This window comes from Anopheles merus, chromosome X (assembly GCF_017562075.2).
Source record: "Anopheles merus strain MAF chromosome X, AmerM5.1, whole genome shotgun sequence".
In the NCBI taxonomy this organism is placed as follows: domain Eukaryota; kingdom Metazoa; phylum Arthropoda; class Insecta; order Diptera; family Culicidae; genus Anopheles; species Anopheles merus.
The window spans coordinates 6,651,003-6,664,847 of record NC_054081.1 but is presented as its reverse complement, the minus strand read 5'-3'; the positions used below and the strand labels follow the sequence as shown (position 1 = coordinate 6,664,847).

General features: G+C 54.6%; 1 protein-coding gene across 1 annotated transcript; it reads left to right on the top strand.

The window, feature by feature from the left end:
- The first annotated feature begins 454 nt into the window (after nucleotides 1-454).
- LOC121594759 (anaphase-promoting complex subunit 1) lies at nucleotides 455-12,640 on the top strand. The gene is made up of 5 exons (XM_041918404.1): nucleotides 455-839; nucleotides 923-2,139; nucleotides 5,478-9,734; nucleotides 10,697-11,054; nucleotides 11,135-12,640. The coding sequence occupies exons 1-5, from the start codon at nucleotides 816-818 to the stop codon at nucleotides 11,513-11,515; spliced, it is 6,237 nt and encodes a 2,078-aa protein (XP_041774338.1). The 5' UTR covers nucleotides 455-815; the 3' UTR covers nucleotides 11,516-12,640.
- The last annotated feature ends 1,205 nt before the right edge of the window (nucleotides 12,641-13,845 follow it).

The following is a 13,845-nucleotide window of genomic DNA, read 5'->3' as shown; positions in this document are numbered from 1 at the left end:
CACGATATCATAGATTCTAACTCTTCAACTCCGGTTATAAACTTTATATTCATAGATATTCAACATACGACTTTTTCGACTTAGGGCGGTGGCAACGCTTATCGGATGCGATTTTATCGGACGAGATTTATATGGGATTTGACAGATAACGTCGGACGACAAAATCGCACGTCCGACGTTATCTGTCATATCCCATATAAACCTCGTCCGATAAAATCGCATCCGATGAGCGTTGCCACCGCCCTTACGCCTTGCTTTGGGACATTTTTTCGGTCCCAAACACAGTCGTATCTCGGGGGATACCTGTACTGCTATAAAATTCATAAATAAATAATTTTGAAATATTTCCAGCCTTCAGAGCGCACTTCACAGTTTTGACGCAAATCCTGAGCGGCGCTTCCACTGTGCAGCCGCTACTGACCGTTTAACTGTCAAACTGTCAAACAGGCGAACGTTAATTGCCTTGAATTACGCGCGGCTACCACCTTTGGCCGATGTGATACACATTGGTAGGGCTGCTTCGTTTTTGTTTACCTTGCCTGTACCGGTAACCGGAATCCGGATTGCTGTAGTCACTGGTGCCGAAACATTGTGAAAGAAAAGTGGTGCTCAAAAACCCCCAAAAACGATTTAAAATCCTTATCAACGTACAGCAGGGACGGCAGCTTTCGCATTCTGGTTGTTGTTGGGTTTTTTTCCGCGCAAACCCCGGTGCTTGTGCTTGTGCCCGTGTTTGGTTATGTTTCCCCCATTGCCACCGTCGTCGACGCCGTCGGTTCGCTAAGGTTGCAAATCTGGAAGATAAAGGGGAAAAGATGATTACCGCCACGGAACCGTTGGTAGGAACACGGGGGGGCATCCCCCGCCGCCTCACCGCCGAACACTACACTCAACCGTTTACTCACCATCCACACCCACACAGGAATACTTTCCACGAGGCCGTCTGGTGGTGGACAATCATCCGGGGCCGAACGCGGACGAGGAGCTGCCGGTGGCCGGCCAGCACCCGGTCGACCTGTTGCTGCTGCAGCGCCTGCAAAACGTGAACATCTCGCTCGACGAGCGGGAACCGGCCGAGTTCTATCGGCTGCGCGAGCTGCCCCTCGGCCGACCTGCCACGGCCACCGCGGGCCGCGATGTGACGCCGCCGTACGTTTGCACCGAGGAGGAGCTGTACGTGTGCGGCCCGACCGCCGTGTGGACGCGCTGCATCAGCAACGAGCCGGACGGGCTGCCGCAGAAAACGTTCACCTGCGACACGCCGATCCGGTTCGCGTTCTTCTGCCCGCGCCGGTTCGTCCGGCCCGACACGGCATCGCCGAGCGCGCCCGACCCGCCCGAGAGCGCCATCTGTCTGATCGAGAAGGACACGCTGCACGTGTTTCTGGACGGGGGCGACACGTACAAGGCGATGCTGCAGTGCCCGGTGTCGGCGGTGTGGATGATGCCGGACGGCATCCTGCTCGAGCAGCAGACCGACAGCACGCAGGCGGCGGCGGCGGCGGCGGCGGCAGCGACGTGGAGCGAATCCGTCCCGTGGCCCCGTCTCTTCACGCTCACCTTCCCGCTGGAGGAGATGAAGCCGGTGCTGCTGCTGACCGGGCTGAACTATGGCTTCCTGCAGCAGCCCGACTATCGGGTGGTGTTTACGAGCGAGCAGGTCGCACTGGTGCTGCTGTACGTGGAGCCGAGCGGCAAGCACGTCATCTACAAGCTGCGGCTAACCGAGGAGGAAGATCTGCCCGAGGCGCGGTACGCACCATTCGCGCCCGACACGGCCGACTCGGAGGCCAGCTACGCCCATCAGCAGACCGGTGACGCCAGCGCGCTGTACCACGGCTCGGTCGCTGGCACTAGCACCGTCGGCGGAGGCCTTGCCGGCGCCTCCAAGCTCGGTGCCAGTGCATCCGTCTCGTCCCGGTTCGGCTCGTTCCAGCTGCCGAACAATCCGTTCTCCGATCAGGCGTCCCGGCTCGCCGAAGACGTCCTGTCCGGGCTGGACCGGCACGGTATCGCGCCGGAGCAGCAGGAACCGCGCAGCGAACCGCTCGCACCCCAGTACTGCCTCGAGCATGTGTGGACCGTCGGTGGCAACGGTGCCGGTGGACCGGGTGGCAATCCTCCCGGCTCGACGTGGAGGTAAGGCTTTAAGCTTTTGTGACGGTGCATTACGGGGGTTTTAATGGGTTATTTACACTTTCTCAAGGGGGTTTAATTGTTTTCCAAATGTTGTTCAGTTTCCTTTCATACAATATGCTGGATTGATGGTGGTTATTTCTTGAACATTTGGCAGAGGAACTAATCGCAGTCATCTGCAAAGCGTATTGTTTAAAAATTTTGGAAAATCGCATCTGTAAATATTAAATAGTAGCGGAAAGTACGCTTCCTTGCAAAATCGATTCCGGCTAGCTCCGAACCTGTTTATGGAATCGATTCCGGATAATAGATCCGGAATCATTGTCCGCAATCAATTCAGGAATTGGCTCCGCAATCAGCTCCAGAATTGGCTAAGGAATCATAATCGGTTCCAGAACCGGAATCGAAATTGGTTCCGGAATCGAAATCAGCGCCGGGATCGGACCCTGAATTGGTTCCGGAATCGGCTCCGGAACCGGAATCGGAATCGGCTCCAGAATTGGCTTCGTAATCATAATCGATTCCCAGAATCGGAATCAGTTCCGGATTAGAAATTGACTCCGGAATCGGAATTGGCTCCGAAATTCTCATGGAGATTCCTGGAATGAGTTCTCTTCTGAAACTTCTTATTTCAATTCAAGAACTGGATCTTATTCCAGCTAATTCCATTTCTGGAGTCAGTTCTGATTCCGTTACCAAACCGTTTATTCCGTTTTGTAAGCATGGTTCCACATATTTCTTTGTCATCGGCGTCTCAATTGGTTTCTATGTTTGATTTTTTTTAACGTAGCCTCAGTGATTATTAGCTTATATCCGGTATATTGTAGTTAGTGATACTAATTTGCTATGTGCAGTCAGTGGCGACTTAAACGGTAAGCAAAGCAAGCAATTGCGGAAGACCCCGTGTATCTTTAGTCCAGCATGCATACGCACTTAGTAAGCTACTTCAAACTCATTCTGCTTAGCACCGGCGAATTTTTAAATATGCAGCAACGGCCTATCGCATTTATATTCGGGCAAGATACAGGGCTTTGCATGGGTAGACTTCAACTTCAGTTCCGCTCGGACCTGAAATCGTTTTGGAGGTTCGTTAATAAGAGCCGTAAATCCTTCACCGCCCCTTCCATCATGTCTCTAGGCTCACCAACTGCTGTATTTACGGATGGAATTTGTTCTCTTTTTGCTGAACATTTTTCAACAAGTAGTAGTTTCTCTGAAGTCTCTCCTGCTGATCTCAGCAGTCTATCGGTTTCTAATTCATTCAGTTTTTTTTTATAAGTCCTCTAGATGATCCTTACATGATAAAATCCTTACATGATATAATCGTGAGGACAACTCTCGAATACTGCTCGGTACTATAGACCCCCCATTGCCAAAGTACACATTGAACGTATCGATGAACCGCAATGATGTCTGTATGATTAGCGTATGCCAGGATCTGGGAGATAAGTCAATATAGAAGATGGTTCCCGAAGTCTCCACCCTCGATGGCCCTCTCCAGTGCCAGGTTAAATAGGAGACAGGCAAGTCCGTTCCCCTGGCGCAAATCCTTGGTGGTAGCAAAAGGTCCTGAGAGTTTTCCACCCACCTTCACCTGCCAAGTGATGTTGGTCATAGTCTGTATTCTGCCATTTTCTCCGAGATCTACCGCATGGTGAAGATCTCATCTGTGATTGATTCTCCGTTTAGGAATCCTCTTTGATAGTTTCCGACTATATCTTCGACGTGCGGGACAAGAATATTTCATAGGCGGTATTCAACGCCGTAATACCGCTGTAGTAGTTGCAGTTCAACCTGTCTCCCTTATAGTATATGGGGTAGATGATGCCGAGATTCCAATCACAAGTAACAATTTGATGAGTTTCGTTTTCTCGTCGTGCACCTTCATTCTTGACCAGTGCCTTGTTATTTTTCAGCCGACGGAATGCTTTTTATGTTTCGTCGATACTAGGTGGCAATAGCATGACTCTGCTAGTGGAGCCTCTACCTTTTCGTTAAACTGGTGATTGAGTAATTCATCAAAATAGTGAGCACACTGCGAGAGGACCTCTGGCGCGGTTATTAACCAGATCTGCATACTTGTTGCGACCCTAGGTACAACCTCCGAACCGACTCCAGCAGACAGATCCGCCCAGCATTATCTAGAGCCATTCGGAATTGTCTGGAGCCGTCCGGAGTCGCCCGGAGTCGGAATCGTTCGGAGTTGCCAGGAGTCGTCCAGAGACAGTGTCGTGTGGAGTCGTCCGAATTCGTCCGGAATCGCCTGGAGTCGTTCGGAATCGTCCGGAGTTGGAGTCATTCGGATCGTTCGGAGTCACCTGAGGCAATGTGCATGTGGGTTTCCTATAGACATAGGTGCATTTCCTATAGAGGCCTTTGTTTCGGAAGCCGACTCCAACTGACTCCGCACGACTCCGACGACTCCGAACGACTTCGAATGACTCCAGATAATGCAAGGCGGATTTTGTTTCCGAAGTTATCGAAATTAAGAAATTGTCGGAGTTGATTCGGGATTTTTGGCAATTTTACTGATCACTTGCTTTAGTGATGGGAACTCGGAATCGGACCTATCCGATTCCGATTTCGTGTTCGGAATTAATTCCCGAACCGATTCCGATTCCTGAGTTGACTCCGGAGCCGATTCGTGAGTCGGCCCTGGAAACGATCCCGAAAACTAATTCTGAACCTACTATCTGGAATCGATTCCAGAAAACTGTGGAGCTAATCGGAATTGATTCCGACAAAAACTTTATTATTCCCAGCACTAACTTGCACAGATTGCAGACCACAGCACGATGGTTAGAACCAACTGAACGATCCACTTTTTTATACACAGGACATATCCACACAGATTTCCAGATGGTTTCTGGAACAAATCCTTCTTTGAAGGATCTGCAGAAAAGCTGCTGCAAAAGTGGAACGAAGACACATGACGGTATACCGCTAGGACCAGGGAAAAATGATGATTTCAGTTAATGAAGTGCAACATTTACCTTATCCTCAGTGATCTCGAATGTAGGGTTATGGTGGACGGTGAATCGAACAATGTCCTTTTGGAAATTTTTCAAAAATTGGTCAATATTGTTCAGTTTGCCGCACCAATTAATTGATCTTTTTCCAATTGTTTTGTATTTTTTTATCAATTATTTTAAAACTATGGGGAAGCTGGAGGAAATCATTCAAATATGTTTGAGAAACCGTAAAATAAACATTCGGAAATCCTGTTTGTGAACACTTTTCCTTACAATTTTGATCCATTTTTCGTGTACAAATAAAATTTAAACCACAAAAAGCTTAATCAACCTTTCTCTCTCTCTCTCTCTCTCTTTCTCCCTTCCCAGCGCTACCGACGGCGAGATGGCGACCGGCGCCTTCCTGCACACCGATCTCGTCGGCAACACGTACATCTGCTTCCTGCAGGCCCGGGCCTGCCGGCTCACGCTGGTACAGTACAGCCCGACCGCGCTGAACGTGCTCGGCATCAGCACGCTGCCGGCCCGCTCCGCCGTATCGCTCGAGCAGGTCAACCTGATCGTGCTGCTCGACCCGACCGGCCGGCTGGTGCTGTACAGTGGCTGCATCGCCGTCGGCAAGCTGCACCTGAACGGGCTGCCGAGCAGCAGCTGCTTCCGCGCGCACGTCACCGGCGCGGCCAGCGGTCCAGGGGCGGCGCCGCCCCCACCGCCAGCCCGACCCCCGTTCGTGCCGAATCGTCCCAGCGCGCTCAGCAGCAGCAGTACGCCGGACACTGCGCCTAGCAGCACCGGGCAGGAGGGTTTCCCGCGCCGCAGCACGCTCCTGCCGAACGTGTCGCCCGGGCACGGGAAGTTCGAGGAGGAGCTGCACCTGCTCTCCCCGGTGCGGCCCGTCCCGCTGGCGGGCACGTGCCCCTCGGGCAGCAAGTACGTGCTGCGCACCGACCACAGCCCGATCGTGGCGCTGCGCGACGCGACCGGCTCGCGCTTCACGCTCGTGTTCGGCAACGAGCGGCTCGTCCGGCTGTCGCTGGCCCCGCTCGCCGAGTCGCACCTGGTGCGGAGCTGCCTGGCGGTGCTGCGGCACGCCCTCCCAACCACCACCATGCACGAGCTGCTCATCCACTGGTACAGTACGCGCAACGTGCCCGGCTCGCACGCCGGCCTCAGTGCGCACCAGGAGTGGGACCTGTTTCGCACGCTGCTCTTCACGATGATGGGCCGGCCGGTGGGCCCGCCCGATGCGGACGATCGGGCGGCCGACGCAGCGGGCCAGCCGGCCGGCTCGGGCAGCTGCCCCTGCGCCGAGGAGCCGAAGAAGCGGCGCCGCGGGGACGCCACCCACGGCCAGCCGGCCGACTGGGAGTTTCTGGTGCGGCACGCGACGGACCGGCCGGCCGAGGGCGTGGCGGAGCAGCCCGGCGGCCGCCGGCCGTACCAGCGCCGCGAGCTGAACAGCCTCTACCCGCACATTCCCGACTTTCTGCAGATGCTGCACCTGCTGTACGAGGACTTCAAGCTGAACGTGTGCCGGGCGGACGAGCTGCGCCGGCTCGCCGACTTCCTCTACTGTCTGGCGGCGGACGCCCAGCTCGCCGTGTACCAGCTGCACTATCTGGTCGACTTTCCCGAGCTGTTCGACCGGTACCGGCGGCACGGCAGCTGCCTGATCGAGGAGCCGGCCCTGTTCGGCCGGCTGGGCGAATCGCTCGCCCGGCCGCCGGCCATCTTTCGCTACCTGGAGCGGCTGCTGGCGGGGTGCCAGGGTGCGGACGCCCCGTTCCCGCACCGGCCCGGCATCAACGATCTCAGCTACGACATGCTGACGCTCGTCGCGTACATCTACCGCGTGCCGAGCGCGCAGCGCTGGGTGCGCCAGCATCTCGCGTCGGTCCTTTCGGAGGAGTTTTTCGCCGCGCAGCGCACCCGACCACTTGCACTGCAGGCGACGCACCCCGCGGGCCGGCAAGCGACAACCGCCTCGTTCGAGCGGACGGGCGACACCGTGCTGGCGTTTCTGGTCGCGCGCGGCTACACCCGGGACCAGCTGGAGCAGCTGCCGATCGCGCTGCGCTACCTCGTGCTGAACTACCTGGAGGGCTGCCGGCAGTACCTGTCGCACGGGCTGCAGGCCGTCTACTACGAGCTGCTGCTGCGGCCGGAGCTGCGCGCCCACGGGCTGGCGAGCGGGCTGCCCGAGTGGGTGCCGGACCTGCGGGCGCCCGAGCCCACCGAGCGGGGCACCCGGCAGGCGGCGACGCCCCAGTACGACGAGATCGCCAGCTGGCAGCACGAGATGAGCGAAATCGAGGTGGTCGGGGCGGGATCGGCTGGGCCGACCGGCGGCCCCACTGCTGCTGGGATCGCGTCCGGCACCGGCAGCGGCACGTCGGCCGCCCCGAAGGAGGACGGGCTGCGGCCGGGCCAGCCCACCCAGGACGAGGACGGCATGGGCGGGATGGACGGGGAGGTGCTGCAGCTGCGCTTTCCGGACGATCGGCGCATCGAGGACGTGCGCAGCTTCCTGAACAGTGCCGCCCGCATCCAGATCAATCTGCCGCAGTCGGCGACCACGCCCGACCACGAGTTCCTGGAGGAGCAGGAGCGCCGGCTGTACATGCTCTGCCTGCGCACGATGGCGCTGCCGGTCGGGCGGGGCATGCTGACCGTCTGCTCGAGCCGGCCGAGCGAGACGGAAACGGTGCGCGTGCCGCGCCTCTGCCTGTCCGGGCGGGACGTCACGCGCGGCACCACGATCGAGATCCAGCAGATCGAGGTGCCGGCCAACATGAGCCTCTGGCCCGCGTTCCACAACGGCGTGGCGGCCGGGCTGCGCATTTACCCCGACACGCCCCACCTCACCTCCACCTGGATCACGAACAATCGGCAGGGCGGCGGCCGCAGCGCACTGCTGCCGGCCGGCACGGACACCTCCACCGAGCACGGCGGGTTTCTGATGGCCCTGGGGCTGACCGGGCACCTGCGCAAGCTGTCGCTGTACAGCATCTTCGACTACATGCTGCGCTCGGACGAGATGGTGCGGCTGGGGCTGATGGTGGGGCTGTCCGCGGCGTACCGCGGCACCTCCGACCTCACCATCACCCGGCTGCTGGCGGTGCACGTCGAGGCGCTGCTGCCCCCGACCGCGGTCGAGCTGGACATCTCGCAGAACCTGCAGGTGGCGGCCCTGTTCGGCGTCGGCCTGCTCTACCAGGGCACGGCCAAGCGGCACATGGTCGAGGTGCTGCTGCAGGAGATTGGCCGCCCGCCCGGCCCGGAGATGGAGAACTACGTCGAGCGGGAGTCGTACGCGCTGACGGCCGGGCTCGCCCTCGGCCTGGTGACGCTCGGGCTCGGCGACTGCTCCTCGTCGCTGCACGATCTCGCCCTGCCCGACACGCTCTACTACTACATGAACGGGGGCAACCGGCGGCTGATGGTCGGCGCGCAGAAGGAAAAGTACCGGCTGCCCTCGTTCCAGATCAAGGAGGGCCCGACGGTGAACGTGGACGTGACGGCGCCGGGCGCCACGCTGGCCCTCGGGCTGATGTACTTCGCCACCGGGAACGAGCCGATCGCGCGGCTGCTCGAGCCACCGAACACGCTGTACATACTGCAGCATCTGCGGCCCGACCTGCTGCAGCTGCGCACCGTCGCCCGGCACCTCATCCACTGGCACCGGATCGAGCCGACGTGCGGCTGGGTGGAGCAGCAGCTGCCCGACCTGCTGCGGCAAAACATTTCCCTCACGTGCGATGCTCCACAGCGGCAGCAGCAGCAGCAGCAGCAGCAGCCGCAGGACGACGCAATGGGCACGGCGGAGACGGCGGAGGAGTCGGACGCTCCCGGCGATGGTGGCGGACCCGCCTTCTCCCAGCGGCTGTCCAAGTTCGAGCAGGTGCTGTACAGCCAGGCGTACTGTAGCGTGGTGTGCGGGAGTGCGGTCGCGATCGGGCTGCGGTACGCCGGCACCGCCAGCGAGTCGGCCGTCGAGACGCTCGACCACTACCTGCAGTACTTCATCGAGCAGGGCGTCCGGCTGCACAAGGGTTCGGCCGAGCCGCCCACCAGCCTGGCCCGGCTCGTCGGCAGCCAGGTGATCGAGAACTGCACGATGATGCTGCTGCTCGCCCTGTCGCTCGTGCTGGCCGGCACCGGCAGCCTGCGCGTGCTGCGCCCCATCCGCATGCTCCGGTCGCGCATCGGCTTCCAGCACGTGACGTACGGCTCGCACATGGCGGTGCACATGGCGCTCGGGTTTCTGTTTCTGGGCGCGGGCCGGTTCACGCTGTCCCGGTCGCCCGAGGCGATAGCGGCCCTCGTCTGCGCGATCTTCCCCAAGTTCCCCACGTACAGCAACGACAACCGGTACCATCTGCAGGCGTTCCGGCACCTGTACGTGCTCGCGATCGAGCCGCGCATCTTTCTGCCGCGCAGCATCGACACCGGCCGGCTCAGCCTGTGCCGCATCCGGTACGCGGCGGTCGGGCGGGAGCACCAGCCGGTCGAGCAGTTTGCGCCGTGCCTGCTGCCCGAGCTCGGTACGCTCGCCTGGCTCGAGGTGTGCGATGAAAACTTTTGGCACTTCCGGTTCGACCGGCGCCACAACTGGCAGATACTGGAGTGAGTAGGGGTTGCGGGAGGGTAGGAGCTGTTGAACTCGCGTGGAGTGGCGGGAGCTCCGAATCGGACCTACCCGATTCCGAATCCAAAACCAATGCCGGGAATAGAATCGGCTCCAGAATCAGAATCGATCTGGAAATCACATTTACCTCCGGAAACGGAATCAGGATTGTCTCCAGAAATGAAATCAGGTCCGGAATGAGAATCAGTTCTTGAATTGAAATAGAAGTTTCAGAAGCTAAATTAATTCCGCTGCCGATTCCGGAACCAATTCCGATTCCGGATCTGATTGTCATTTCGGAACCAATTATGATTTCGGAATCAATTCCGATTGCGGATCTGATTCTCATTTCAGAAGCTAAATTAATTCCGCTGCCGATTCCGGAACCAATTCCGATTCCGGATCCGATTGTCATTTCGGAACCAATTACGATTTCGGAATCAATTCCGATTGCGGATCTGATTCTCATTTCAGAATCAATTCCGAAACCGGTTCCAAATCCGAAGCCGATTTCGAATCCAGAGCTAATTATCATTTCGGAACCAGTTCCGATTTCGGAGCCGATTCCGATTCCGTAGCTGATTCCGCAGTCGATTCCGGAGCCGTTTCCGGAGTTGCCTTTGGAATCAGAATCCAAATCTGGAGCCAATTCTGATCTCGGAACCAATTCCCAAACCGGTTCCAAATCCGAAGCCGATTCCGAATCCAGGGCCGATTCTCATTTCGGAGCCAATTCCGATTCCAGAACCAATTCCGAAGCCGATTTCGGAATCGATTACGGAAACTGATTCTAGATCTACTATCCGAAATCGATTCCGAACAATAATTCCGAACTTACTATCCGGAATCGATTCCAGAAAACTTCGGAGCTAGCCGGAATTGATTCCAACGAAGACTCTATTTTTCCCCTCACAACTCACGTGCCTAATTGCTTTTCCTTCTTTTCCGTCACCAATCGCAGGAGCATCTTCAAGAAGAACGAGCGGGTGGACGTGAAGCAGCGCACCGGTTGCCTCACCTACCAGGAGGATCCGACCCGGCTCATCACGAGCCAGCTAAACGCGTTCAGCCAGCCGAACCACAGCCGGTGGCACTTCGAGCCGCTCAACCTGCTGCAGCTGGTCGACCAGCCGGACGTGATCAACACGACGCGCACGCTGCTGCTGCAGCCGGACCGGCCCGCCCTCCGGTGGCCGATCGAGCCGGCCGGCCACAGCGATGAGCTGCGCCACAGCGTGCTGCTGTACGCGCGCCTAGTCGCGGACAGCGTAATGGGCGACCGGCTGCACGGGCTGCCGATCTTGCTCGGGCTGACGCAGGTACGGCCGCCGGAAAAGCGAGGCGCAAAGCTATACTTCCCTATTAATATTTATTTTCTTTTTTCTTTTTGCACAACCAGATACTGCAGGACGATAAGCGCCGCACGAACAAATCGCTCGACGCCTGGCAGCTGCGGCTGCTCCGGGCGGCACTGGAGAAGCAGGCCTGGCCACACCGGGCACCGGACGCCCGCTGCCTGGTGGCCAGCAATCTGCTGCAGTCGCTGCTGAAGCGCATCTGGCAGCGGTGCGACGAGCAGCGGGCCCGCTATCGCACCATCATCCGGCAGTACTTGCAGCTGGGCGGCGACGATGACAGCCACGCTGGCCAGCCGCAGCAGGAGCAGGAGCGCCGTGGTGTCGATCCGGAGCGGCGCCGGGAGCAGCTGCGCGTGCTGGTCAAGCTGATCGTGCTGTACGAGCTGCCGTACGATCGGTTGCTGCAGGGCGGGCTGGAGTAGCAGTTATCAGCAGCAGTTAGCGCTGAGTTAGCTTTTGTTTTAAACGGTATATTTAGGGCTGTTTTGTGTTGGAGTGTAGGCGCATACTGTAGCACAGTAAGAGAAATATCTTTCGAGATGGAGATTTCAGGAAAAAAAGAAAGACAGAGAGAACGACACATTAAACGGCCATGTAGCGTTAGAATCTCATGGTGTAATACGTCTCCTATGAAAGGATTTTCAAACGGCACAGCTTTTCCAGTTGACGGCACAGGTCATTCCTTAAACAATCTTGCAAGATCATTAGAGATAGGTTTAATAAGCGTCGCCGCAATCAACACCGCTGCACGTGTTTTGGCTGTTTGCTTGAGTTGAGGTTTAACGTTAAATTTCAAATTTCAAACGGTTTTCGGTATGTTCCCGTTCCAATTTCGCTGCGCCTACCACACGCCTCGTCGCAGATGGGCCAGCCAAATGAGGGGGGGGGGACATAATTTACTTTTTTCTATTGTTTATGAAATTATAATACAAGTAACTGAACCATTCAAAATAAAAGGAGGATTTTTTTGTAGAAGAGGATTTGAACAGAAGGAATTGCTGTTACGTACGTGAGATAAGCAAAATAAACAATTCAAATTGAGCGTTATTTCATAAAAGACTGAAAACGTGCATTGAAATCGTTGAAAGCGTCCTTCGTTTGTGCGAAAGAAAATATTCTCTCGTATACACCTCAAATTGAAGCTTTTCCCCGATTTATGATTGTTTTTTGTACAAATGACAAATTTCAAGAAAAAGCAACGGTCAACGCGTTAGCTAAGCGAGACACGACCCCTGCCATGCTTAAATCGGGATGATCGGTCAGAACGTACCGAGCGAGACGGAAAAAGGGCACCGTGAAGTGCCAAACAAAGAGAGATACAAAGATTACAGTCGAATGGGGGAAAAAGAAGTATAGAGAGACGATCGACCGATCGTGTGATCGCGAGAGCAAGTGTGACCAACGCAAAGGGGAATTGACAGGACGGGAAGCTGTGTAGCTTTCTCTATCTCTCTTTCACCCTCTCATGAGAACGAGCCCGTTCATCCCAAATAGAGATGTGCTTATGGTTACGTTCAGTTCATTCCGTTGTTATGCAACTAACTCGTACAGAATTAATTATAAATTCTCACATTAAATGGACGATGCGATTCCTTTGCGATTTTTACACGAAATAGAATAAGTTACGGTTTCGGTAAAATATCTGTTAAGTGTGGCGGAAAGGTCTGTAAGTGTTAAACATTACTTTAAAAATATAATGGAAAAATGATCCTTTCCAGACTCGTTTTTATGGGAATTTTATGATAACGTTTGCTGTCGAATCGTATGCACGAAATGACAAATTGTAAACTCGAACTTTCACTTAACTTTCATATCGAGTACTCAAAAGAAGATATGAGTAACAACATTGCAAATTCTCGTTTGTACTGATCTGATATTTGTACACATGATTCGTTTGGATATAAAGTTTGACTGAAATCGTCCGTGTAGACGGCAGACAGAACAGAGGTAAAATAACAAGTTCTAATAAATACTCTAAGAAATAAAAGGCTACGTACATAAAACATTATTTACTGAAATTTAGTAAAATTTTACAGAATTTTTTAGCTGTAAATTCAGTAAACAGTAGCTCGTTTACTAAAGCATAGTAAAACCATTCTCATATTACTGATGGCTCAGTAAATGGTCGCGATTAAACAGTGACGGAATATTTCTTTCAAATTGAGGTTATTGATGCGCTGAGATAGCCAGTGTCACTGCTAATGTTCGTCCATGTTTTATATTGTTTCATACAGTTTTTACACTTCATTTGGCCGTAACAAGTTTTGATGGTTCAGTAAGCGCTCAAAGACGCCACGAAATTCCAGCAAGCACAGTGAATTTTAGCAAAGATTTCTGCCATTTTTTCTTCTTCAAATTAATCCCGCAAGCCAAAATCTCTCCTGCCATTTTATTGGGGTGCTTTTAAGCACCTACTATATTCACCTCTTAACTGCATATCACGAGGAAGTATCTCATTATATTTTGTTCTGATGCTCTTGCGGACAGGTCGATTTGAGCGCATTAATTGCTGCATTTTGAGTAATTCGTTTTACTCATATCCTATGACACAGTTTGTTGTTAATTAATGTTGATGATTTGATTTGATCATTGTTTTACTTGAATGCATTTAATAAATTTTTTACTGAACATCATTGAAAACGTAACATTAATGATGAAAATCAGTTCAATATACAATTACTGAACCGTTTCAGTAAAAAAAAACTTTAATAAAGAAGGATGAGAAAATTTGCTGTGTAGCTCTTTTTATTGT

What these genes read in the sequence shown, in the direction of transcription:
- LOC121594759 (XM_041918404.1), top strand. Translation starts at nt 816, where the DNA reads ATGATTACCGCCACGGAACCGTTG. An exon ending in CCTCCCGGCTCGACGTGGAG is followed by an intron (nt 2,140 to 5,477) that starts GTAAGGCTTTAA and finishes CTCCCTTCCCAG; the next exon opens with CGCTACCGACGGCGAGATGG. An exon ending in CACAACTGGCAGATACTGGA is followed by an intron (nt 9,735 to 10,696) that starts GTGAGTAGGGGT and finishes CACCAATCGCAG; the next exon opens with GAGCATCTTCAAGAAGAACG.